The sequence below is a fragment of the Oncorhynchus clarkii genome, chromosome 17 (assembly GCF_045791955.1).
Source record: "Oncorhynchus clarkii lewisi isolate Uvic-CL-2024 chromosome 17, UVic_Ocla_1.0, whole genome shotgun sequence".
Taxonomy (NCBI): Eukaryota; Metazoa; Chordata; class Actinopteri; order Salmoniformes; family Salmonidae; genus Oncorhynchus; species Oncorhynchus clarkii.
In genome coordinates, this window is record NC_092163.1 from 25251481 (window position 1) to 25279267 (window position 27787).

The 27787-nt window shown below is 40.3% G+C and overlaps 1 protein-coding gene across 2 annotated transcripts; it reads left to right on the top strand.

The window, feature by feature from the left end:
- The first annotated feature begins 2174 nt into the window (after positions 1–2174).
- On the top strand, positions 2175–27559 carry LOC139370606 (alanyl-tRNA synthetase 2, mitochondrial (putative)). Of its 2 annotated transcripts, XR_011627151.1 has the most exons (23): positions 2175–2446; positions 2874–3062; positions 3140–3285; positions 3391–3582; positions 4279–4423; positions 8070–8215; positions 12197–12305; positions 12385–12423; positions 12641–12755; positions 12887–13014; positions 13750–13894; positions 14120–14289; positions 14549–14662; positions 15605–15745; positions 17594–17731; positions 17951–18054; positions 18427–18535; positions 19000–19125; positions 19542–19652; positions 19902–19985; positions 20234–20347; positions 24233–25378; positions 25692–27559. XR_011627151.1 is itself a non-coding variant. In XM_071110193.1 (22 exons), the coding sequence occupies exons 1-22, from the start codon at positions 2192–2194 to the stop codon at positions 24404–24406; spliced, it is 2994 nt and encodes a 997-aa protein (XP_070966294.1). In that variant the 3' UTR covers positions 24407–25501. The 2 variants fall into 2 exon arrangements, 1 of the variants encoding a protein (XP_070966294.1); XM_071110193.1 differs by lacking the exon at positions 25692–27559 and having other exon boundaries at positions 2192–2446; positions 24233–25501.
- The last annotated feature ends 228 nt before the right edge of the window (positions 27560–27787 follow it).

Genomic DNA, 27787 nt, shown 5'->3' on the forward strand with positions numbered 1-27787 from the left:
TAAAAATTGAGAACAACACAGGAGCTAAAATTGAACCTTGGGGCACACCTCTATTAATCTCAAGAAAGATAGACTTATGATTGTCAGTATATACACATTGTGTTCTGTCAGAAAGATAGTTCCTAAACCAATTTACTGCCCCTTCACTGAGACCAATGTTTCTGAGTCTAGCTAGTAACAATTCATGGTCAACTGAATCAAAGGCCTTTGATAAATCCACAATGTTGCTTTTTATCAAGTCCATTAATGATGTCGTTTGCCACTGCCATAGCTGCAGTTGTGGTGCTATGCCCCGATCTAAAGCCAGACTGCTTCAGTGTCTTTAGATATTTTTGTCAGATGTTACTATGGAATACTGAAGTATAATTACAAGCATTTCATAAGTGTCAAAGGCTTTTATTGACAATTACATGAAGTTGATGCAAAGAGTCAATATTTGCAATGTTGACCCTTCTTTTTCAAGACCTCTGCAATCCGCCCTGGCATTCTGTCAATTAACTTCTGGGCCACATCCTGACTGATGGCAGCCCATTCTTGCATAATCAATGCTTGGAGTTTGTCAGAATTTGTGGGGTTTTGTTTGTCCACCCGCCTCTTGAGGATTGACCACAAGTTCATTTTGACTTGTTTTAAGGACATTACATCAAAGTTGGATCAGCCTGTAGTGTGGTTTTCCACTTTAATTTTGAGTGTGACTCCAAATCCAGACCTCAATGGGTTGATACATTTGATTTCCATTGATAATTTTTGTGTGATTTTGTTGTCAGCACATTCAACTATGTAAAGAAAAAAGTATTTAATAAGAATATTCCGTTCATTCAGATCTAGGATGTGTTATTTTAGTGTTCCCTTTATTTTTTTGAGCAGTGTATATAGCTCCAACTGTTTATAACTATCAAGTCAATGTTATCTCATTTGTCAGTATTCTCAAGATGTATTCTTTTTAAAAATAACATTTTAGTTAGGGCAAGCACACAGAAATCATTCAGGCATTACAATATTTTTTCTAGAGTCTAACCATATGTAATGCACCCAAAATAAAGTATGGCCGCAAGGCCACCTATTCAGACGGCCATGACAAGTATTTCAGTGATTGGACACAGACTGCACACCTTTACCTTTGACCTTAGATGAGCTGCCACCATGGCCCTCTGTGCAGAGGAGATGGCGGAAATGGATGTTTTATTTGAAACCCGACGGTGTTTCAGGTGAAGATGAGAGCACAGAGTGAGAATAAGTGGGTTACAGTTGTGAAAAAGAAAGGAAACGAGAAGTAAAGGAGTGTTGAAATCCAAGCCTAGTCTAGACACATTTTTGGATTGTGTGTCTGCGGAGCAAAAGAAGTGTGCTGTGCATCTCAAAAAGATATCGTAGTGGAATGTTTTGTGTATGGATTTTCTAAGCAGGGCACATATCAAGAGGGTTATCTCTGGGATGGGGCATGAAGTAAATGCAGATTGTATAACTGAAGACCTTGATGGAGTGCTTGGTGCACATCAACTGACCCATATGGTGGATGGAGTAAAGACATTTGCTTCATCAAACTATTGTTCTTTGATGAAGAGTCTCTCCTTTCTCATGTAAAGTTAGGATTCATGAGATACCCTGTAAGCGCTTTCGTGCACAAGCCCCTTCAGTGTCATAACTGCAAAATATATGGTATTGTGTCAAGTGTATGAAGATGGGAAGAGTATCGTATGCCAGCTGAGTTGAAATGCTGCAATTGTGGTGACGAACATACGCCCAAAGGAGACAGAGGTGGTAAGAGTAAGTGCTCTCCAGAGGGTCTCCTATCTGGACGTGATGAGAAGAGGGAAGGAGCGAGTCGCGGTGAAGAAACAATGGTAGTAGAGACATCACCAGTGAAGGTTTCACACCAACTAAGGGATCATGATACATTAAATGTGGGTGGGTGGGATTTGTGTCATTTATTGCAATAGTCATCAACTGTAAAGCACAGGAAAGAGTCAGAGAAATTGGATTGGACTGTGACTGAATGGGGGGGGGGTGGGTTTTGCTTGTTGATGCGTCTGTCTATTTTTGTATTTTGTATGATATCGTTTCCCCCTTTTTTCGGCAATATGTTTGATATTTTCTCGTTCAACAGCTCGTCCAGTTGGTGGCGGTAATGCCCCATTAACATTTGATGCCAACCGCCGTTAAACTCGACCGAAGAAGAAGAGCTGCCAACATGGCGGCGCACATGAGACGCTTGACACATTGGTACAGAGCAGTGATAAACAATAATTTAACATCACTTTCAAGCGTCAGAGGATATTTATCAAGGTCATATTCTCAGGTTCAAACAGATTTTTCGTCTAATCGTGTGCGGCGTACGTTCACAGATTTTTTTCATGAACTCTACCAACACATAATTGTGCCATCCTCCCCTGTTCGTCCGCGGGGAGACCCGAGTCTCCTGTTTGTCAACGCAGGCATGAACCAGGTAAATTGAACAATCATCGGTCGGTTTTCACATGAAGTATTAGCTATATTATTGAATACAGTAGACACTAATTTGATTATTGGCAAGGGGCTATAGCGAAGAAAGCTAGCCTCATGCATGACACTGGAGATTTGACACCTCTGACAGTTCTGTTGCTCTATGGGTGTACAGTCCCGCGTGAACAACAGCATTGAGCGAGTGTAGACAATACATAGGCCTACTAGCTAGCTATCTAAAGGCAATTCCAGTCAAATGCAGATTTGTGTCTTGTTGACTGTCAGTTTATTTTTTTTTGTGTAAAAGTGAAAAGTTGTGTACACATACCATACCTTAGGCCATGCATCAAATGCCTCCATAGCTTTTTTGGGGTGCTTCAACTTCACTGGCTCTGAGTTGGAATGATGCGTCTCTTCTCCTCTTCACTTAGTTCAAGCCTATTTTCCTTGGAGCAGCAGACCCGCGCAGTGAAATGGCCACATACCGGCGGGTGGTGAATAGTCAGAAGTGTGTCCGGGCTGGGGGTAAACACAACGACCTGGAAGATGTTGGTCGAGATGTCTACCACCACACCTTCTTTGAGATGTTAGGAAACTGGTCCTTTGGCGATTACTTCAAGGTGTGTGACATACATGTAGCTCTGATCTATGATGCCATAGCAGTTTAAAAGGCAGGTTTAAAAGTGTCTCTGTGCAGGAGGAAGCGTGCATCATGGCTTGGCGTCTACTCACAGAGGAGTACAGGATTCCTCCAGAACGCCTCTACGTCTCATACTTTGCCGGTGATGCCACCTCTGGTTTGCCAGCAGATGAGGAAACGCGCCACATCTGGCTAAGCTTGGGGTATGAAAGCCATAGTTTCCTCTCCAAGATAATAACAACTTCCTGACTCATTTGTGTTTTGATCCTTTGCCATTCTCTTTTTTTGGTTGATGTTTTTGTTTGTAGAGTGCCCTCTGATCACCTCCTGCCATTTGGGATGAAGGACAACTTTTGGGAGATGGGGGAGATTGGCCCCTGTGGCCCCTGCACAGAGATCCACTATGACCACATTGGGGGCCGTAACGCAGCCTCGCTGGTCAATGCAGACAGTCCTGATGTGGTCGAGATTTGGAACCTGGTCTTCATGCAATACAACAGGTGCTATACCTACTACCAGGGGCTTATAGTTTGGGTTTTAATTAACCATACTAAATACTATTTAGAACATGCTGTTTAGTATAAAAACTTTGCAGGAAGCAACAAATATCAACATTCTAGACTCATTCATAGGGATGCATCATCTAATGCACAACTGCGTTGTTTCCCACCGTGTGTACATTTTGGTACAACTCATCCTCATTGCTGAATATAAATAGTGTACAGTGAATTCATACTAAATGAAAAGCTTAAATTAGTTTGACTTCCTGGCATTTAAAACATAATACATTTTTGTAATGTAACATACTATAAAACTTTATGTTTTTGCATACCCAATCGAAGTACTATTTAGAATGCAAGTTTGGGTATTCGGACAAGCCCACTTGCGAACTCATTTCGTTTTTATTTCTGCCAAGGTCTCATATATCAACGATAAAGAAACACAAGCACTTTTGGCTCACACAGCTAGCTAGTTAGGAACAATTTCTGCTAATGCTCATGCACTCTAACCTTGGCAGAGGATGTTAGCAAGACGATAACATCTTTACATTATTATGTGATGAAAATATATTCCATCTGGAGTTCACTCTACTATGGACTGTTATACTTTTTCCATGACTGAATCAAATTACTAGGGTGGATTGTGTGTCTGTGTTTATAAGCCTATGTCTGACTCCTTGCGTTTGGCTGTTCCAGAGAGGCAGATCACAGCTTACGGTCACTCCCCCAGTTCAGCGTGGACACTGGCATGGGTCTGGAGCGACTGGTGACCGTTCTCCAAGGACAACGTTCCAACTACGACACTGACCTCTTTACCCCTCTGCTGTCTGCTATACAACAGGTAAGTTTAGTTTGTTTGCAGATAATTAGGTACAATAAGATAGAGGATTGAAGAAAAACATTTAAGAAATTAAACAAAATACATGTGCAGGTGAGGAAGAGAAGCAGTCATTTTTATTTAACCTTTATTTTATCTGGGAGTCATACTGAGATCAAGGTCTCTTTTACAGGTGAGCCCTGAATTACATAAATTACAGAAAATACACACATCAAAATCTAAATACAAAATGCAAGCAGGAAGAAAGAAGAACACGGCCATAAAAAACGAACACATTCATGAGTAGTAAGATCCTTAATCAGCTTTGTGAATTGCCCCCAAAGGCACCATAACATAAAATGTAAGAACATTTAGAAGATTGTTCCACAGATAAGGTGCAAGGAAACAACTAAAAGCTGATTTACCTAACTCAGTATAGACCAAAGGAACTTCCAGAGTTAACCATCCCTGAGACCGGATGTGGTAACTTGTATGTCTAAAGTTTAGTAACAATGTTTTTGTAAAAGTTCTTTAAAAATGAAAACATAGCAATGTATCAACCTACTTGACATCAAAGAGGGCCTTTCCAACTTTCTGGTAGAGAATGCAGTGATGAGTACTAAAATTGTAGGGCGTGCTAAAGCACAGTGCGCTATGATACACTGCATCTAACGGCTTTAATGAAGTGGCGTTCATATAGATTATGTCGCCATAGTCTAGGACCGATAGGAACGTCAAATGAATAATCTGCTTTCTGCATTTTTTTTCCCGAGAGGCAGGACCTATTTTTATAGAAGAATCCCATTTTTATTCTCAGCTTCTTAACTAACTCATTAATATGCTTTTTAAAAGACAGCTTTTCATCTATCCAGATGCTCAGATATTTGTAAGCACGGACACGATCTATATGGACACCATCCAAAGTACATATGCTTAAATCATCAGACATATTTTTATGTGCTCTAGAGAAAAACATATACATAGTTTTACTTGCATTCAGTACTAATTCTGGTTAATAAAGTTTTTCTGTAATACAATGAAGGCAGACTGTATTTCAGACCAACCGTGGGGGACAATAGCATACACAACAGTATCATCGGCATACAAGTGCAGGTTACAATTATTTACAGACAAAGTTGATATTGTTGATGTAAAAAGTACAGGACCCAGAATCGACCCCTGCAGGAAATATCCAGGAAACCTGATTTAACGCCATCTGTAGATATAAATTGAGTTCTATCTGTCTAGAAATGATTATATATTACCAGTCAAAAGTTTGGACACACCTACTCGTTCCAGGGTTTTTCCTTATTTGGACTATTTTATACAATGTAGAAGACATCACAACTATGAAATAAAACATATGGAATCATGTAGTAACCAAAAAAGTGTTAAACAAATCAAAATATATTTTATATTTGATATTCTTCAAAGTAGCCACCCTTTGCCTTGATGACAGCTTTGCACGCTCTTGGCATTCACTCAACCACCAGCTTCACCTGGTGCAGAAGCCAGATGTGGAGGTCCTGGGCTGGCGTGGTTACACGTGATCTGCGGTTGTGAGGCCAGTTGGAAGTACTGCCAAATTCTCTAAAATGACATTGAAGGCGACTTATGGTAGAGAAATTATCAATCAATTATATGGCAACAGCTCTGGTGGACATTTCTGCAGTCAGCATGCCAACAGCATACCAATTGCATGCTCCCTCAAAACATCTGTGGCATTGTGTTCTGTGACAAAACTGCACATTTTAGAGTGGACTTGTTTGTTCCCAGCACAAGGCGTAATGATCATGCTGTTTAATCAGCTTCTTGATATCAAATCAAATCAAAAATCAAATTTTATTTGTCACATACACATGGTTAGCAGATGTTAATGCGAGTGTAGCGAAATGCTTGTGCTTCTAGTTCCGACAATGCAGTAATAACCAACAAGTAATCTAACTAACAGTACCAAAACTACTGTCTTATACACAGTGTAAGGGGATAAAGAATATGTACATAAGGATATATGAATGAGTGATGGTACAGAGCAGCATAGGCAGGATACAGTAGATGGTATCGAGTACAGTATATACATGAGGTGAGTAAACAAAGTGGCATAGTTAAAGTGGCTAGTGAAACATGTATTACATAAGGATGCAGTCGATGATATAGAGTACAGTATATGCGTATGCATATGAGATGAATAATGTAGGGTAAGTAACATTATATAAGGTAGCATTGTTTAAAGTGGCTAGTGATATATTTACATAATTTCCCATCAATTCCCATTATTAAAGTGGCTGGAGTTGAGTCAGTGTCAGTGTCAGTGTGTTGGCAGCAGCCACTCAATGTTAGTGGTGGCTGTTTAACAGTCTGATGGCCTTGAGATAGAAGCTGTTTTTCAGTCTCTCGGTCCCAGCTTTGATGCACCTATACTGACCTCGCCTTCTGGATGATAGCGGGGTGAACAGGCAGTGGCTCGGGTGGTTGATGTCCTTGATGATCTTTATGGCCTTCCTGTAACATCGGGTGGTGTAGGTGTCCTGGAGGGCAGGTAGTTTGCCCCCGGTGATGCGTTGTGCAGACCTCACTACCCTCTGGAGAGCCTTACGGTTGTGGGCGGAGCAGTTGCCATACCAGGCGGTGATACAGCCCGCCAGGATGCTCTCGATTGTGCATCTGTAGAAGTTTGTGAGTGCTTTTGGTGACAAACCGAATTTCTTCAGCCTCCTGAGGTTGAAGAGGCGCTGCTGCGCCTTCTTCACAATGCTGTCTGTGTGAGTGGACCAATTCAGTTTGTCTGTGATGTGTATGCCGAGGAACTTAAAACTTGCTACCCTCTCCACTACTGTTCCATCGATGTGGATAGGGGTGTGTTCCCTCTGCTGTTTCCTGAAGTCCACAATAATCCCCTTAGTTTTGTTGACGTTGAGTGTGAGGTTATTTTCCTGACACCACACTCCGAGGGCCCTCACCTCCTCCCTGTAGGCCGTCTCGTCATTGTTGGTAATCAAGCCTACCACTGTTGTGTCGTCCGCAAACTTGATGATTGAGTTGGAGGCGTGCGTGGCCACGCAGTCGTGGGTGAACAGGGAGTACAGGAGAGGGCTCAGAACGCACCCTTGTGGGGCCCCAGTGTTGAGGATCAGCAGGGTGGAGATGTTGTTGCCTACCCTCACCACCTGGGGGTGCCACACTTGTCAGGTGGATGGATTTACCTTGGCAAATCAGAAATGCTCACTAACAGGGATAAAAATACATTTGTGCACCAAATTAGAGAAATAAGCTTTTTGTGCATATGGACACTTCTGGGATATTTTATTTCAGTTCATGAAACATTGGACCAACACTTTACATGTTGCGTTTATATTTTTGTTCACTATAGAATACATTTCAAAGATAAGAAGGATCTTAGCTGAGAATTAATCAAGATTACATTTTTGGCAAGAAAGATAATGAACTAAACCTAAAAAAAGTTGCTCAATTTGTATCTGATTGTCCAAATTATGTGTCATAATTAATTTCACAATGAACTGCTATGGCTCTGTTGCTCCCACGGGATTAAATGAATGTTCACTGACGTCTATATCTTTCTTACAGGAGAGTATTAGTGCCAAATTATTTGTCTGTTTTGTAGTTTGGTTTGTTTCTTTTTCTCATTTAGTTATCATCTAAATCCATCTAGCGCTCCAATTGCCCTGAGTATAGAGGGAGGACTGGAGAGGCGGATGTGGGCAAAGTGGACATGGCATACCGCGTCGTTGCTGACCACGTGCGCACCCTGTCTGTCTGCATTGCTGACGGAGTCTACCCGGGCATGTCTGGGGCCGAGTGAGTCAAACTGCTGTTAGTCTCTTGCTGCACCATGCGCCGATTATGGCTCATGCACAACAGGCAATCTGAAAAATGCCAGACTTACTAAGCATTTCCACTTCATTGAGAAAGGGAATGATAACACCTAAAGGTATTAAAAAAAACGGTAGTTAACACTAGAACAGCCTTTGAGCCTATAAGTACCCGCTAGAGAACGTTGAGTGTTACTAGGCATCCCCGGCGTCCCCTTTAACATCAGATGCATATCAACCCGCAAGTTGCCCAAATATAAGCACCAACGGGTGATAAATAGAGCATAAACAGTTGTGAAGCATGAATAAATATTCATGGGAATATATCCATGTAAAAAAATATAACAACTGTTATTTGTTTAGATAGAGTCAAGGATATGTTTTGTGTAATTTTTCAAAGTTTGATTGAGAAATATGCTATTGGAATAATATACACTTGGTTGTGTTTATAAAGGCCTTAGGCAACATTAGAATACTAAAAAGCTATTATTTCAAAGAACATAATATCATTTTCCCTTGTTTATTTTACTCTAGGCTATAAGTCCAAACTAAAAACCACTAGTTCAAGTCCATCACAAAGAAGTCCTTTTATAATTTCATTTTGGCAGATGTATTTAGAAAAAAAACAACAGAATATCATATTTTAAGTTTATTATGTTACTAGTGTTGTGACGTTGTATCGACGTTGTACTGCTGTTCATCGAATGATTACGTGATTAAATGAATCAGGTCATCATTAACTCAGTAATCTGGGGCACCATGGGAAAGTTTGTTTTTATTGAGTTTCCATTTCCCAAATTAACTCAAAAGAATATCAATATCGATTTTACAACAGTCGCTAATTAATTGATTTCCTCTACAGTCTCATCCTGAACGTCGCATAATCCAGGAATCTGCACAAACCCGAGTCCCACTAAATGAGTCCTTACCACACCAATTGAGATGATTATTTATTTACTAACAAGCTAAACTGATAATATAAGATACACAAACACACAGTCTAGGCTATTGATTAGAACTTAGTACAATGAAATAGGTCCCCAGCGGGCCAACACAATATGACACACAAAATGTGAATATAGAAAGAGAGAGTGCATGAGAGAAAAGCACACTTGAAAACATTTGTAAACTATGCTTACTTTACCCCTAACACCTTGCCCCGAACTGCAGCTCTTATGGGTCAGAATATAACGATGTAATTATCTCCTCGTGGACCGAGTTCCGACTTCTCCTCTGATGGCGACACTTCTGTTGTTACCGGGTGTAAGTCTCTGATTGTCCACACGATGTCAGTGTCCTTTCTCTTAATGGTCTGTTTCCTCACGCTTGTTCTGTAAGAGGGTCTTCTGAGGACGATCAGCCGTGTAGATGGTTCCAGCGTGGGAATGAAAGCAGTGTAGGCACACAAATCATTGGAGAGAATAACGGGGTGGTCCTGCTTGAATTCACCTTAGATACAGTTACAGTTACTCAACCGTAGCAGTGATTTTTTTTTTAGTTTCTTTTGTCTTCTTCAACCTTGTGTTGCGTTTTGGGGTTGCGACTACTCGGACCTTGGCCGTGCGTGGTTACCTAGTTTGATATGTAAATTCTTAACTCACGTGTTTTATACCCTCGGGTCAGAAAGTGGCTTTTCCGTCTTTATGGCAAATTCTCTGGGGCGTCACTAGTTACGAGTCAAGGTCTGAATTTGACCCAGATCCAATTTAGACAACTAACTTCACATTTCATCTTTAAAAAAAACATTCTCTTTGATCTGGACATTTTCCACATAATGTACAGTATGCAAACATCAGGTACATATTATGAAAACTCTTCAAGTTACAATGTTTTCGTTATAACGTTGTCATTTAACTTTTAATAACATAACAAAAGCGACATTAATTTTCATATTCCATCTATCGTCATTACCACCATTTTGGCTGACGAAACGTATTGTCCCCAAGTCCATTTATTGCATGTGACTGTTCTGAGGTAGGTTCTCCATAGGCCCATCATACATTCCAGAGGACAAAGTGATTTTGTCTGCCGCCTTAAGATTTACAATGAGCGTGAGGTGTCATAAAACCCCCCCACCTCCATATCTCTTGATTTCTCTTGATCTCTCCCCCAGAAAGATGTCTCTGTAGGATCGTGGTCCACAGTAACCTGATCCGAACAGGCCAGTCATGACCCTTACAATAAATGTGATTCACAATAGAGTTATAGTTAATAAAATGTAAAAGAGAATAGTATCAACCCACAAGGTGCACGGGGGAATTATTAACATGAGCGCCAACACTGATAAATAAGACCTAATACAAACTCATCATTACACTTTGCTTAGTATCCAGAGCAATGCTGCTGTGGGATTGGTCATGTGCTGAAGGCATAGACAGCACAGATATTTGGAAATAGAGCTGCACCTCTTGAATTTTGAGAGTTATTTGACAAAGATACGTGCCATAGAAACTGCAGAATATGCTCTTTCTTATAGAAACCGAAACGTTTTACCTGCATGTGACTGATGGAGGATTTGATAGTGATGCTCCTTGCCCTGCGTCTGTCAATTACAAGATGTAACTCTTCATGTACAATTTGACAACTGATAGTATTGTCACTCATCAGACTATTGTCAATTGAATCTTGTCTATAGGCTTACTGTTATCATGTGTCAAATGAGTTTCGGTATAGTTTGTGTAGTTTCGGTGGGCAGGCTGAGTGGCATCATTTATTTTCCCTCGCTCCTCAACTTGGATAGAGTCAAGGATATGTTTAGCATTATTCTGAAGGCCTGCTGCAACACGTAGCATGTTATCATTTCCCTTACAATAAATGTGATTCACAATAGAGTTATAGTTAATAAAATGTAAAAGAGAATAGTATCAACCCACAAGGTGCACGGGGGAATTATTAACATGAGCGCCAACACTGATAAATAAGACCTAATACAAACTCATCATTACACTATTGTTGTTCTAAATTAACTCAACTACGTAACCCTCCTTATCATTCAAATTTTAAATTTGACCGTGGAGTAATGTGCACAGTTATTACCCATTCATCCATTTGTCATTCAGTGGGCTGGCATCGTTTGCTTCCCTTCGCTCGTCAACTCAGATAGTCAAGGATATGTTTTGCCTTATTCTGAAAGGCCTACTGCAACACATAGCGTGTTTTTGTTTTCCCTTACAATACGTTTGAATAATTATAGTAAATAGTAAATATAAATAAAGTAATAAATAAAGTAAATAAAAGAGTCCCATAGCAGCTTATTTTTACAAAGTAAAACTTCAAAGAGAATGATATCAACCCATAAGGCTGATGAATAGGCATAACACAAACTCATCATTACAGTATTGTCTTTGTAATTTAAATCAACCTCTTCACCCTCATTATCATTCAGTTTGGCCTAATTTAAATTCCATTGTGAAGTAAGGTGAACAATTATTGCCCATTCATCCATTTGTCATTCATTCAGTGAGGAGAGAGAGAGACACGTCAGTGCCTGGCTGTGTACCAACGTCCTACAGTGCATTGTTTTGGCGGGTTAAGTTGGGAATAGGTGTGAATAAAACAGGCAAAAAGTCTCTAAAGGCTGTTTCTGATTTCAAAATTCGGACAAATGACCAATGTAAAATACAAATATTTAGGATAAGTCAGGGGAGTAGCATAACTTACTTTTTCCAGGGGGGGGGGGGGGATTTTCTTTTATTTATAAAATCAAACGTCAGTGGCCATTGGCGTATGGCGGTTCTAGAGTTAAAGGTTAAATTAACTGAGAGTAATATTTCAATCTAAAATTAACATATCTCAATCCCAAAGATTGAGAAAGAAGATTGAAATGTTTGGGATTGAGACATATAGCTGAATCTACAAAATAGACTGTGGGGAGGTCTGAACACATCTGACAATAATCTGACAATTGTCATTTTCATTCTCTTTCAATTATTGTGTTTGTGCGTGCGTTTGTGTGTGCCTGCTGCAGATTGGTTTTACGCCGTATCCTCCGGCGAGCTGTGAGGTTCAGCACTGAGGTACTGCAGGCCCCTGAGGGAGCGCTGGCAAGCCTGGTACCCACAGTTGCCCACATCCTGGTGAGTTGGGCTGTGATATCAGACTTGTGACCTTTGTCATCATGGTCTTGATCCTCTCTCATCCACATCTTTTCTACAGGGCGATGCTTATCCTGAACTGCATAAAGAGTCAGATAGGGTAAGTGATTACCATGAAATGAGAGAAATGACATCAACAACACGTTTAATGACGGTTATACACCAGGAAGTAAAGTTCTTGCAAATAAAATAAAAGTCTTGCATATACAAACTTCTTGACATTTCGTACACAGCCATTCACTTGACACACTTTCTCAGATGAGTGGCAAGGAAGGTATAGTGATAATCTACTAAGATCTATTTGATTTATTTTTCAGATCATGGATATAATCAATGAAAACGAGGCCCAATTCCTGTCCTCTCTGAAGCAGGGGCGCAGAGTGATTGACAGGACACTCCAGAGATTGGAGAACAATGCCACTCTATTCCCAGGTCAGCTTCAGTACTAGGATACAGTACTGGGATAGGGTATGGTTTGTAATAGGGTATTTGTGGTATACATTTTTGGGCCAATTTATTTCAGTAGTTAATCCTTTGTTTGTGTGTGTGTGCTTATCTCCTAGTGCCTGTGGCCTGGTCTCTGCATCGTAACCTGGGCTTTCCTCTGGATCTCATTGGACTAATGCTGGAGGAGCAGGGCTTGAGTGTTGACCAACGGGCCCTTGATGTGTTGGCCATTGAAAATGAAAATGTAACTACAGTCAGTGCTTTTCCTCTCCTTTTCTATACATGAAGCCAATATTGCTAGTCTAATCTAGCTTAATGAAGCTGCATAGCAAAATACAAAAAAGTAAATGTCCAATGTTTCCAGATTTCTATGAAATATCACATGTTATTAATTACCCTGAGTGAAATAGTTTCCCTTCCAAAAATTGGTAATTAAGTATTTCTGTGTTTGAATGGCGGGGACATACCCCAACAACAGTATGGTGGGCGTATAACGGTCATTCAAAATATTCATGTGAGGAGACCGCTGATTGATGAGCCAACATGACTTCATGTGCTATGAGGATATTGCAAGCATTTTTGAAACGGCCTGTTTGAGATTCAACTTTGAGGTGGAGTTCTTGTGTCTTTTCTCTAATTTCTGCTTTGGCCACACGAGTCAAAAACAATATTTGGGTATGAGTTGAATGTGAGATTTTCACTGGACAGTTGCTTCAAACATTACACTTTTATGATTGTATCATACATTAGTTTGTTCCTTTACTCAACACTGAATTTATTAATGAGTACCATATTACATTTTACATTAAAAGCTTGAATGAATTCTTAATAAAAAATTATTTATGGTTTTAAACTATTGAAACTAAATGAGGCCGTCCAGCTTTTTCCACAACCCTTGCAGATAAGTATCTTTTCAGTATCTTTTTACTGAAAATGATCCACCCCATTCCATGGCTGTCTCTCCTCTCCCCACCACCAGCTTAGGTGTCAGGTGCAGACCTCTGTTGGGGATAAGGTGGTCCATCTGGATCTGCACAGCCTAGCCCAGCTGCAGAGTGGAGAAGTTCCCCACACAGACGACTCTCCCAAGTACCACTACAGCTTGGCACAGGATGGCAAATATGGTATAGATGAGTTCTCGAGATTATAAACAACATGCTCACTCACAATTATAGTAATTAGTCTAAAACGGTTGGGTGCTGGATCCACGCTAGTAAAATCCTTAAAGAATGAGTTAGACAGCACTCCAAAGGATAATCTTCAGTTAATATATTATATGCAGGTCAATTATCCTCTGTTTTGCTGTCCATTTTATTATCTCTGAAAGGAGCCCTGTGTCTTTTCTCCAGTGTTCCAGCCCTGCCATGCTACCGTGCAGGCCCTGTACTGTGGACAGACTCTTGTCTCGGAGGTGGCCGGGGGCCAGAGGTGTGGTGTGGTGCTTGACCGGACCTGTTTCTATGCAGAGCAAGGGGGGCAGTCCCATGACCAGGGCTACTTCATCAGAGATGGACTGCCGGTCAGCATTAGCTACACCTTTTTTAAGACACCATGTTTAAGTACACTGTGTCACAACGTGTGTCTGTGAGCTGCTTGTTAGGGATGTACCTGAAAATGTGGGGTCCATACATTGATTGTTTCTGATGTCAACTTTCCTGTATATGAATGTCCTATCCTTCAGCAACATTTTTACTTAGCTATTGAAACTACATTCATTGAATCATTCCATTCATAGTATATTTACTAGCCTAGTTGGGATGGTGTGTGTGTTCCCTCAGGATGTCCTGTACCCTGTTGAGGCTGTGCAGCTTGCTGGGGGATATGTGGTTCATCAGGTCACCGCTGCTGAAGTGCTGAGAAAAGGGGACCAGGTCCAGCTCTACCTGGATGAGGTATAGCATTTTCTACAGGTCGACTCTTAGCTTACACAATGGACCTTATTTACACAGCAGTCATGATCATTTGAAATTCAGGCTAGTCGGGTCGTAGGAAGAAAAAGTGTTATTTTGAAGTCTATGGAAAGTAGTGGTGAAACTATCCTCACGTTCAACATTTAAATTAACAAAAAGTCATAAATCAACAGAGTATCTATAGTCACACTGTATTTGACTGCCAACCCTGTTTAAACATATGTTGGTTACCATGGACCAGGGGTGTCAAACTCATTCCATGGAGGGCCTAGTGTCTGCAGGTTTTGGGGTTTTTCCTTTCAATTAAGCCCTAGACACCCATGTGTGGGGAGTTCGTTACTAATTAGTGACCTTAATTCATAAATCAATTACAAGTGAGGAGCGAAAACGCACAGACACTCGGCCCTTTGAGGAATGTGTTTGACACATGCCATAGACAAACGCAGTATAGCTTATAAAATAAATATTTATTCATTAGGCTTCTGCAACAAATTAACTGCGGGTGTGTGTGTTATTTGTGAGATGTGCTCTTTAAAGCTATTTGTGAGATGTGCTCTTTAAAGCTATTGGGGAAAAAACTGGTTGAATCAATGTTGTTTTCCACATCATTTCAACCAAAAAATACAATGTGAGGATGTTGAATCAATGTGGAAAACTGATTGGATTTACAAAGTCATAAACGTACGGGAATTTAGTATTTTTTTCACCCAACTTTTAACCTAAATCCAATGACAGGGGTTCATTTTTGGTTGATTTCACGTGGAATTTACATGAACGTAAATCAAAACTAGACGTTGAACTGAAGTCTGTGCCCAGTGGGATGTTTGTGACGTATACTTTGTCATAAATATGATTATGTTAATGGCATATTACATGTCATAATTTAATTTGCTAATAAGGAAATGAATGTTTATTCACATCCAGCCACAGAGACTAGCCTGCATGGTCAAGCACACCGCCACACACGTCCTCAACTTCGCCCTCCGTCAGCTGCTGGGTTCTTCTGTGGAGCAAAGAGGCAGTCATGTCGCTGCAGACCGCCTACGCTTTGACTTCAGCGTCAAGGTATACAGTATGATCCGTGAATTTCATCATCTGTCGTTGTCCAACAATTCAATTATATACATTTTCAGTAACTTTATTTTGATAATGACAAAGCGAAAACAAGTTTTTAGATATTTTAGCAAATTTATTATAATATCAAAAGTAGAAATACCTTTTACATAAGAATTCAGACGCTTTGCTATAACACACTAAATTGAGCTCAGGTGCATCTTGTTTCCATTGATCATCCTTGAGATGTTTCTACAACTTGATTGGAGTCCACCTGTGGTAAAATCAATTGATTGGACATGATTTGGAAAGGCACACACCTGTCTATATAAGGTCCCACAGTTGACCGTGCATGTCAGAGCAAAAACCAAGCCATGAGGTCAAAGGAATTGTCCGTAAAGCTCCAAGACAGGATTATGTCGAGGCACAGATCTGGGGAAGGGTATGAAAACATGTCTGTAGCATTTAAGGTCCCCAAGAACACAGTGGCCTCCATCATTCTTAAATAGAAGAAGTTTGGAACCACCAAGACTCTTCCTAGAGCTGTCCACCCGGCTAAACTGAGCAATCGGGGGAGAATGGCCTTGGTCAGGGAAGTGACCAAGAACCCGATGGTCACTCTGACAGAGCTCCAGGAGTGGCTTCGTGACAAGTCTCTGAATGTCCTTGGCCCAGACATGAACCTGATCGAACATCTCTAGAGAGATCTGAAAACATGGTGCAGCAACTTTCTCCATGCAACTTGACAGAGCTTGAGAGGATCTGCGAAGAAGAATGGGAGAATCTCCCTAAATACAGGTGTGCCAAGCTTGTAGCATCATACCCAAAAAGACTTGAGGCTGTAATTGCTGCCAAAGGTGCTTCAACAAAGTACTGAGTTAAGGATCTGAATACTTATGTAAGTGTGATATTTTAGTTTTTTATTAAAAAAAAATCTGAAACAAACTATAAAATCCTGTTTTTGCTTTGTCATTATGGGGTTGTGTGTAGATTGCTGAAAAACAACAACAATTGAATCAATTTTAGAATAAGGCTGTAACCTAACAAAATGTGGAAAAGGTCAAGGGGTCTGAATACTTTCCGAAGGCACTGTAGATCTAGTATATACTGTACATTGCCTGGCTGAGCTGATGAGACAGTGCTTTTGTGTAGTCAGATAGAACAGAGTAAATAGGCATTTCGTCATAGATTTAGCCTGTGGTAACTTGTGGGATAGACACCGGCTGGAATGCGGTTTTAACCAATTATTATCTAGGATTAGACCCACACGTTGTATAATAACACTGTAATAGTAATAATATATTGAATATATAAGGCCCCTGTAGCCTATTTTTATAAACATGGATGACTTAAATGTTGTTTTTATAAAACACAAAAAAAAACAATAACCAAGCCAATTAAGTATTTTAATTTAATTGATTGTTTGCTGTTGTCCTGCTGCTCTTACATCCTTCACTATATGCATAATGGTCCCGACATTTCAACAATAATGTTGATTCAAGGAAATCATAAGAGAAAGTAAAATTATTGTAAATTGGTCTCCATGTTTAAGCTAGTAGGGTTTTAATGCCGACAGTCCCAGAATTCCCAAAAACATTCTGATACATAAAAAATAAAATACATTGTGAAACCCAAACGTATTCTGTGGAATTCTTCCAAACGCACCAGAGAACAGCACCAGGGTAACAAATTTCATGTGACTACGCCCTTAGAGTAATCACATCCGTTATGAATAATGTGAAGTTATATGCATTGCCAAAGTCCAGCAGATAATCAAAAAAACTCACTTTTGTAATAGAAGCATGAAAACGCTTTTTTGGATGTAATAATAATCATTGATTTTTGGTGGTCACTCTGTAGGGATCATTGAGTATTCCCCAGCTCCAGGAGATTGAGAGGAGCATCCACAACATTATCACAGAGAATAATGCGGTGTACATGGAAGAGGTTCCCCTGGCCCGGGCTAAAGACATCCCAGGTCTAAGGACTGTGGATGAGGTAACTGTGTGTTGATTCAGGGACACTCCTAACCAGATTAAAAGGAATGATGTTGATAATAACTGTGTTTTGTAAAGTGTTGTTCAATTCTCTTAGCAACATACATTGTTAATGTATTATAAGTGTCAACCCAATGGTTGCAATTTGTAAGTGCAAGATATTCTGCATAATAGTGTGTTGGCATCGGAGGATTCCCGAATCCTCTGTAATTCTTCCTAGGTGTACCCTGATCCGGTGAGAGTGGTGTCCGTGGCAGTTCCCGTAGCAGACCTGTACGATTCTCAGACGGACAGATGGACGTCAGTGGAGCTCTGCTGTGGGACGTAAGTTTTGTCTGTCTGTCTCTCTCACTCAATCACTCTTTCTCCCTCTCTATGATAGATTCAAAAGGCATTTTTAAATGTAGGACTTAACATTACTTGTTATTTACCATAAGATATTACGAAATGACAATATGCACTGCCTCACCTTTCGGCATGTGAGGATGTGGCAAATTGTTCAATATACTGTAAAAGAGCCAAAATGAGAAGAGACAGTAGAATGTATACGTTTTATCGTGGGTTAAGGTTAGAAACGGTTCATATATTTTGGAGGAGTAGATTTGACAATTCCTATAGTTGTGAACAATGCTAAATATTTTATGTTCATTGCTGTTTCTAAAGGGCTACTAGACCAAGCGTTTTTCTCTTTTTCAGGCATTTACTGACGACCGGGGAGATCGGGGATTTGGTTATCATTTCCGAGAGGCAGATGGTTAAAGGGATCAGCCGTATCGTGGCAGTCACTGGAGACGATGCCAGAGAGGTGTGTTATATAAAAGCAAGAAGGCATAAAACTAAATAGGTCGTGACTTATTGTGAATATGCCAGAGGTGCATAGTAGCGGACTATATAATCACGTCACTTTATCCCAAGTATTCTCATGTTTTACAACACCAGTTAGTCCCTCGCTCAAGACTTTTGTGCTGCTGATTCAGTATTAATTTTGTACATTTTCCTATTTAGGACGTCATGTATCACTGATCTTTTAAAAAACACTCCATGATCAAATAAGCATCGGATTGTTGGAGGCATGGGCTTGTGGGAGTTTTCACCATATTTCTTAAACCAGTCATTTCCTTTCAAATTAGTGAAGGGGAGTGAATAAGTGCACACTTTGGAGGAAGGAGAGATAATTGGGACGTAGCCCAAGTTGAGAGTTTTACAGAATCACAAGTAGCTTTCAACGAGATTCATTCTGATATTTGTCGTTGTTTTGTTGGCTCACAGGCTCGAGAGGCGGGTCAGGTCCTGACCCAGGAAGTGGAGTCTTTGTCAGCACGTCTTGCAACGGTCGCCAGCCCCTCCCTCGCAGATGCCAACCGGCTGGCCAAAGAAGTGGGCATACTGACAGATGTATGTATGCTTTTCCACTCCCTCCCCACTGACCTAACTGATGGTCATTAGACAGACAATATTGGAAATGCTCCAAAAGGCAATTTCAGACAGTATTAAATGATTGCCTAAGCGAGAGCATGGGACCTGCATTTTTTTATTTTAGTTATGAACATAGCCTTGTTCTGTTCAATGTTCTCCACCAATATAGTACTCTAAATACCCCAATTCATGTTGTTAAGGTCAAAAGAATACAAGATAAAAACTGCTTACACCATTCAAACCAATGATGGTTCGAAACTTTAAAGGCAATTTACTCAGAATTATCTTTTGGCAGATATAACCTTATAGTCCCGAGCTACCACATTACTTTAAATAGTTAGAATTAAATGTGAATATGACACAAATGCTTAGGCCTTATTTGTGTTTTGTCCCAGGCAGTGGATTGCACTCCTATACCACAGTGGAAGCGGAGGGAGCTTCAAACTCGCCTCAAAGGTCTACAGAGGACAACCAACACAAGCATAAGGAAACTGGAGACCAAAGAGGTATCACAAGCACACAACCCCATTGTCCTTTCAAACGTGTATTATATCCCCCACAATAACTATTTCATGTGACAAGTAAAAATACATGAACATGATCAAACTTTTTGTATGCAGGAAGACACATGAGTCACAACAGCATTATAAAACAATCACAATAGTTAATGCATGATAAATACTGCATGATAAAACATTATACTATTGTACTTTTAACTACTTTCTCTTTCTTACTTACTTTTGTTCCATTTTCAGGCTGCTGTGAAAGCCCAATCACTATTCATAAAGAATAGCAACAAGAATATTGTAGTGGACACTGTGGACACAGACTCGATATCAGTATGTTTTTCATCTGAATTTCTGATGAGGCTCAGTAGTTGTTTAACATCCACAATTAGATCATTTTGCCCCATATAAAACTAATGCATCAGTATTGACAGAGAGTGAGTTACTGTATTTTATCAATCACTTTCAATGCAATCATCGTTTTTTTTGGAAACACCTTAGATTCTAATGATGCACTTACCGTTACTAAGGCTCTGGGAAACTGAGCCTCAATGTAGTTGATCCCATTGATCTCATTGTAGGTGCTGATGAAGACAGTGAACCAATACAGTGACAGAGCCCCAGGGACCCTGATCATGCTACTCTCCCACCAGCAGCCATCGGGGAAGGTCCTGTGTGCGTGCCAAGTGCCCAAGGTATAGGGTCTAGCTCTTATATCACTGTATTTACTGATATGGCATTTTCTCTCATTATGTCAAGTAGAGGTCGACCGATTATGATTTTTCAATGCCGATACCGATTATTGGAGGACCAAAAAAGCTGATACCGATTAATCGACCGATTTTAAAATTTAAAAAAATCTATAGAATAAAAAAATGTATTTGTAATAATGACAATTACAACAATACTGAATTAACACTTATTTTAACTTAATATAATACATAAATAAAATCAATTTATCCTCAAGTAGATAATGAAACATGTTCAATTTGGTTTAAATAATGCAAAAACAAAGTGTTGGAGAAGAACGTAAAAGTGCAATATGTGCTATGTAAGAAAGCTAACGTTTCAGTTCCTTGCTCAGAACATATGAAAGCTGGTGGTTCCTTTTAACATGAGTCTTCAATATTCCCAGGTAAGAAGTTTTAGGTTGTAGTTATTATAGGACTATTTCCCTCTATACCATTTGTATTTCATTAACCTTTGACTATTGGATGTTCTTCTAGGCACTCTAGTATTGCCAGTGTACCAGTATAGCTTCCGTCCCTCTCCTCGCTCCTCCCTGGGCTCGAACCAGCAACACAACGACAACAGCCACCACATCGAAGCAGCGTTACCCATGCAGAGCAACGGAAACAACCACCCCAAGGCTTCAGAGCGAGTGAAGTTTGAAATGCTATTAGCGCGCGCTAACTAGCCAGCCATTTCACTTCGGTTAAACCAGCCTCATCTCGGGAGTTGATAGGTTTGAAGTCATAAACAGCGCAATGATTGACGCACAACGAAGAGCTGCTGGCAAAACGCACGAAAGTGCTGTTTGAATTCATGTTTACACGCCTGCTTCTGCCTACCACCGCTCAGTCAGATACTTAGATACTTGTATGCTTGTATGCTCAGTCAGATTATATGCAACATAGGACACGCTAGATAATATCTAGTAATATCATCAACCATGTGTAGTTAACTAGTGACAGGCAGACTTCTTGTGGAGTGCAACGAGAGAGAGGCAGGTCGTTATTGCGTTGGACTAGTTAACTGTACGGTTGCAAGATTGGGCCCCCGAGCTGACAAGGTGAAAATATGTCTTTCTGCCCCTGAACGAGGCAGTTAACCCACCATTCCTAGGCCGTCATTGGAAATAAGAATGTAAAAAAAAAATATCGACGCCCAAAAATACCGATTGGCCCTAATTAATCGGCCATTCCGATTAATCGGTCGACCTCTAATGTCAAGGGTGGGGAGACTAAATACATAAAGTGCTTTCATTTCTTAATGGTAAAAAAAGATGAGGGAGAGTGGGGTAAGTTGTGCCAAAGGGTTAGTTGAGCCACCCCTTGTTTCTAGGAAACCATACACAAAATGAATAGTGTGACCAAATATTTAGGGAGAGGTCATTATTTCATGGAGTCTGTGAAGGAAGAAAACACATGGGAAAAGTGGTAAGCAAGTTCGGTCCAAAAACCTGATTTTCACAATTTGTTTTATAGGTTTCATGATTATTTTATCTAAACCAAAGTAGATTGTTTTAAGACCGTTTTGTACATCAGTTGGGGTCTCTATAAGCTGTAATATGAGGTCCTAACCCTAGCGTGAAAGTACATCCTTGTAGCTCTATGAGCTAATATAGTCAAAATGATTGTTTTGTGGGTATTTGATCTAATGGCTAATCAATATTCCTCAAATTAAGATTTTGGCAGTTTTATGCATAATATGCATAATATTTTGAAGACAGCTCGCGTTCGTGTGATTAGTCAAGTTCAAATGATGAAAAACGCCTTCCTCAGTTGGATTCGCCCCCCTCTAGGCCACAATTTAAGTATTTTCCTCCCAGGTGTAATGCAGGGCATTATCGCTGGGATATGAGTTTACACCAGGACCTGAGTCTATGACACATTATAGAAATGTGTCCCTATGCTAATCCTGTCCCTATGCTAAATTTACTCCATAATCAAGGTAAGTTGTGCCAAGAGACCACTTTTTTTGGACAACTATGTTTTCAAAACTGTTATGTTTACATGAATTCTGATTATTTTCAGGGATGAAAAACATCCTGAAATATTTGTAGATATCTATGTTAGAAAGAATAGTATATTTCCTTTGATATAGTGATGCTGAATGTAAATAATGGCTCAACATACCCCACTCTCACCTACAATGCATATGGAAAAGTATTCAGACCCCTTGACTTTTTCCACATTTTCTTACGCTACAGCCTTGTTCTAAAATGGATTAAACTATTTATTTTCCTCATCAATCTAAACACAATACCCCATAAAGATAAAGCAAAAACAGTTTATTTCTTTATTTTACCAAAAATTAATAAATACCTTATTTACATAAGTATTCAGACCCTTTGCTTGGAGACTTGAAATTGTGCTCAATGGCATCCTGTTTCCATTGATCATCCTTGACATGTTTCTACAACGAGATTGGAGTTCAGTTCACCTGTGGTAAATTCAATTGATTGGACATGATTTGGAAAGGCACACACCTGTCTATATAAGGTCCCACAGTTGACCGTGCATGTCGCAGCAAAAACCAAGCCATGAGGTCGAAGGAATTGTCCGTAGAGCTCTGATACAGGATTGTGTCGAGGCACAGATCTGGGGAAGAGTACCAAAACATTCCTGCAGCATTGAAGGTCCAAGACTCTTCCTAGAGCTGGCCGCTTGGTCAATCTGAGCAATCAGGGGAGAAGGATGTGACCAAGAACCCGATGGTCACTTTGACAGAGCTCCAGAATTCCTCTGGTGATCGGAGAATCTTCCAGAAGGACAACCATCTCTGCAGCACTCCACCAATCAGGTCTTTATGGTAGAGTGGCCATGCGGAAGCCACTCCTCAGTAAAAGGCACATGACAGCCCACTTGAAGTTTGCCAAAAGGCACCTAAAGGACTCTCAAACCATGAGAAACAAGATTCTCTGGTCTGATGAAACCAAGATTGATCTCTTTGGCCTGAATTCCAAGCGTCACGTCTGGAGGAAACCTGGCACCACCCCTACGGTGAAGCATGGTGGTGGCAGCATCATGCTGTGGGATGTTTTTCAGCGGCAGGGACTGGGAGACTAGTCAGGATCAAGGGAAAGATGAACAGAGCAAAGTACAGAGAGATCCTTGATGAAAACCTGATCCAGATCACTCAGAAGCTCAGACTGGGGCGAAGGTTCACCTTCCAACAGGACAATGACCCTAAGCACACAGCTAAGACAACGCAGGAGTGGCTTCAGGACAAGTCTCTGAATGTCCTTGAGTGGCCCTGCCAGAGCTAGGACTTGAATCTGATCGAACATCTCTGGAGAGACCCGAAAATACCTATGTAGCAATGCTCCCCATCCAACCTGACAGAGAATCTGACAAACTCCCCAAATACAGGTGTGCCACGCTTATAACGTCATACCCAAGAAGACTCGAGGCTGCATTTGCTGCCAAAGGTGCTTCAACAAAGTACTGAGTAAAGGGTCTGAATACTTATGAAATGTAATATTTAATTTTCTAAAAACCTGTTTTTGCTTTGTCATTATGGGGTATTGCGTGTAGATTGACGAGGGGAATTTTTTTTTAAAATCCATTTTAGAATAAGGCTGTAACGTAACAAAATGTGGAAAATGTCAAGGGGTCTGAATACTTTCTGAATGCACCACATGAAAATACTCTCAAATAATATTGTTTTTGTTTGTTTTGTTTTTACTGTCACCTTATATGAAACATTTGATCTCAAATCCAAAAATGCTGCAGTACAGAGCCAAATTAAAACATGTAGCTTCACTGTCCAAATATATGTGGATATTCACACACTCTTACCCACCTGTTATCTCTCTATCACACCAACACTCACTCCTCATCTTTGTCTCTCCATAGGGCTTTAGTGCTCTCTCTGCCAGTGACTGGGCCCTGACGGTGTGTGCTCGCCTGGGAGGGAACGCAGGTGGCTCTGCCACTGTGGCAAAGGGCACAGGGAGTGTGGCCAACCTCACTGAGGCACTCAGGTGTGCTGAAGAGTATGCACAGGACAAGACCCAAAACGGATGCTAAGTACAAACGTCAAGGGATCACAAGCCCACATTTACCATAGGGTGTAGGCAAAATACACCACTGTTCAATGGAAAAGTTCTCCAACTGCCACATGGCGGGTTGATGACAAAAGTACATATTACAGCATACTACAGGTTGGAAGAACCTACCATTTTCGGGGGGGGGGGGGGGGGGGGGGTGTGACTGTGACAAGTTCAGTTCGGGTGACTTTTAAAAGGACAGCCTATTGAAATGAAATGATACTGACATCTAAGATATAATTTCCCCTGTTGTAGCATAGTAGCTATAAATAAATAGACTGAGGGTTGCCCATCTGCATTCACCCCATTGGGCTAATCATTAGCTAGATCACAAACTCTAAACATTATCTTGTTGCTAGTTAGCAACATATTGATGATTTGAATGTCCCACTGGCACTCATCCAAGGATTATGTACTGTGAATACCACCTGCCCCATGGTACATTTAGCCCTGGTCTTTCCTATGCATTCAACACCATTGGCGAGTGCCAACGGGCATAAACCATGCCACTGCTAAAAACTCTGGTTCTAAAATGGTGCAGTTCACAAATTTTGGGTATTTGAGAAATACGTTGAGTAAAATTAGAACGCTCTGTGATCCTCCTCTTTTAACAGTGGCCAACAAAACTGATTTAAAATGTGTGTTTTCCAGCGACTACATTAAGAATGTTGTAGGCCACAATGACTTGGCATGCGTGTTTTTCTCCATGTTGTTCTCCACTGCAATTTGAAAGCACTTTGAGAGGGATTTTCTTTTCTCTCATAGAATGCGACGGCCCAATTTAACCCCTGCTCCTTTTTATTATGGATGCAAGTGTCTGGAAATTCTGTCAGGACTCAGTATGTACATGTGTATGATAAGCATTATGAATAGGTAGTCAAGACAGTGTTTGGAGATGTGTATTGTTGTATTGTGCTTCTGTCCTAAGATTGTGGAGAATAAGGAAAGTCTAGTTTGTCCTGCGATGTACTGAATGCCAGCCTTGTAATAATTAACCATTTTTGAGTGTAAGGATTATGCATATTCCAGTTGTCTACTTTCTTTGTTTTAGAAGGAATAAAGACATTTGAGGTCATTTCTTATTGTACAATTTTCACTAATTATTCACTTGATAACCTTGAGTAACTCGAAGCTCACATTTTTACAATAGGTATAATTGTTTATTTAAATCGTTAAGGCATAATGGCAGTGTTATTGAATCCTAAATTGTTGTACAACAGTTACACTTTTTTTTGGTAATTCTCTTGTGCTGTAAAATGACATAGAAACACATCTCCAAAACTCCACATACATTGAATTCATATACTAGATGGATATTCTCATGTGTAAAGCCTGTGTCTATGTATGCTGATGACTCAACATACACGTCAGTTACCATTGAAAGTGCAATCACTGCAACGCTAAACAAAGAGTTGCAGTCAGTTCTAGAATGGGTGGCAAGTAATAAGATAGTACTAAATATTTCAAAAACTAAAGGTATTGTATTTGGGACAAACCATTCATTAAACCCTAAACCTCAACCAAATCTTTTAATGAATAATGTGTAAATAGAGCAAGTTGAGGAGACTAAACTGCTTGGTTTAACCCTGGATTGATAACAGTCATGGTCAAAACATGTTGATGCAACGGTAGCTAAGCTGGGGAACCCAAGTTCTGTCTGTAATAAAGTACTGTTCTGGTTTCTTGACATGGCTATCAACAAAACAAGTCCTACAGGCCCTAGTTGTCGCTCCTGGAAAACTGCCCAGTCACATGGTCAAGTGCCACAAAGAGGGACATAGGCAAGTTACTGTTGGCCCAGAGCAGCACAGCTGGCCCTAAATGTACACTGAGAGCTAACATCAATGACATCAATCCTCAAAGTAGAGGAGAGATTGACTGCATCACTACTTGTCTTTTGTGAGAAGTATTGACATGTTGAAAGCACCGACCTGTTTGTTCAAATGCCTTGCATACAGCTCGGACAAACATGCATAACCCACAAGACATACCACAAGGGGTCTCTTCACAGTCCCCAAGTACTGAACAGACTCTGGGAAACGCACAGTACTACACAGAGCCATGAATACATTGAACTCTATTCTAGCCTTTCTCAAACCCCGGTCTGTGGACCAGCGTTGCTCCATGGAGGAATGCTTGCCGTTCCGTGGCATATTTGTCTTGAATATGATTGCTTTTTTGGGGGGATCCACAGCATATTTGAATCTAATAAATCTTGCCATACTTGCCATAGGCCTACTTCACTGAGGTATAATAAGAACTGGAGACTGCGTCCAAGGTGTGTCGGCCTGTGGTTTTCAAGGTCATCTACTCATATTTGTATACACTGATTCATGGACCGTTTATATCTGGGTTGTATCCAGTTTATACGGACCAACATCACATGAGTACTAACACTCAGCGTGCACGGGGAGCAGCACGAGCAGCGACGACATCATCACATCATCCAAAAACATGGCAGACATTGGATGAATATAAACTGTTAATGTCTTCAGCTGTGAGTGATAAAAACAAAATCGTCCTCAACTTCAATTATACACTGAACAACAATATAAAGTCAACGTGTAACAATTTCAATGATTTTACTGAGTTACAGTTCATATAAGAAAATCTGTCAATATTGAATTAAGTTTATGACCAATTGAATATGTAAACTATTCTACTATGGAGTTGTCTGATTTTGGTGTTGCTTTACTTGTGTTGTTGGCAGAGGAAAATTAAATGCGGACAACAATTTTTGATTAGATAATTCAGTATTTGCATAACCAAAGGTACCGGGTCACAGCTCGGCCTGGCTCTCATTTGGATCATCGGTACTGGGCCTCGGACCCAGCGTGATCCGGCCCAATTGAACCCCTGCTCCTATTTATTATGGATGCAAGTGTCTGAAATTTACATGTGTATGATGAGCATTATGAATAGGTAGTCAAGACAGTGTTTGGAGATGTGTATTGTTGTATTGTGCTTCTGTCCTAAGATTGTGGAGAATAAGGAAAGTCTAGTTTGTCCTGCGATGTACTGAATGCCAGCCTTGTAATAATTAACCATTTTTGAGTGTAAGGATTATGCATATTCCAGTTGTCTACTTTCTTTGTTTAAGAAGGAATAAAGACATTTGAGGTCATTTATTATTGTACAATTTTCACTAATTATTCACTTGATGACCTTGAGTAACTCAAAGCTCACATTTTTACAATAGGTATAATTGTATATTTAAATTGTTAATGACTGACCACGAGAATCCAAATAGATCAGGTTTGCAATGAATAACTTCAATCAGACCCCCTCTCACCCGTAGAGGGGGAAGGCAATAATTGGTGGGGATTAACAACTCATGCCCTGTTGTTAATCAAGGGAGAAG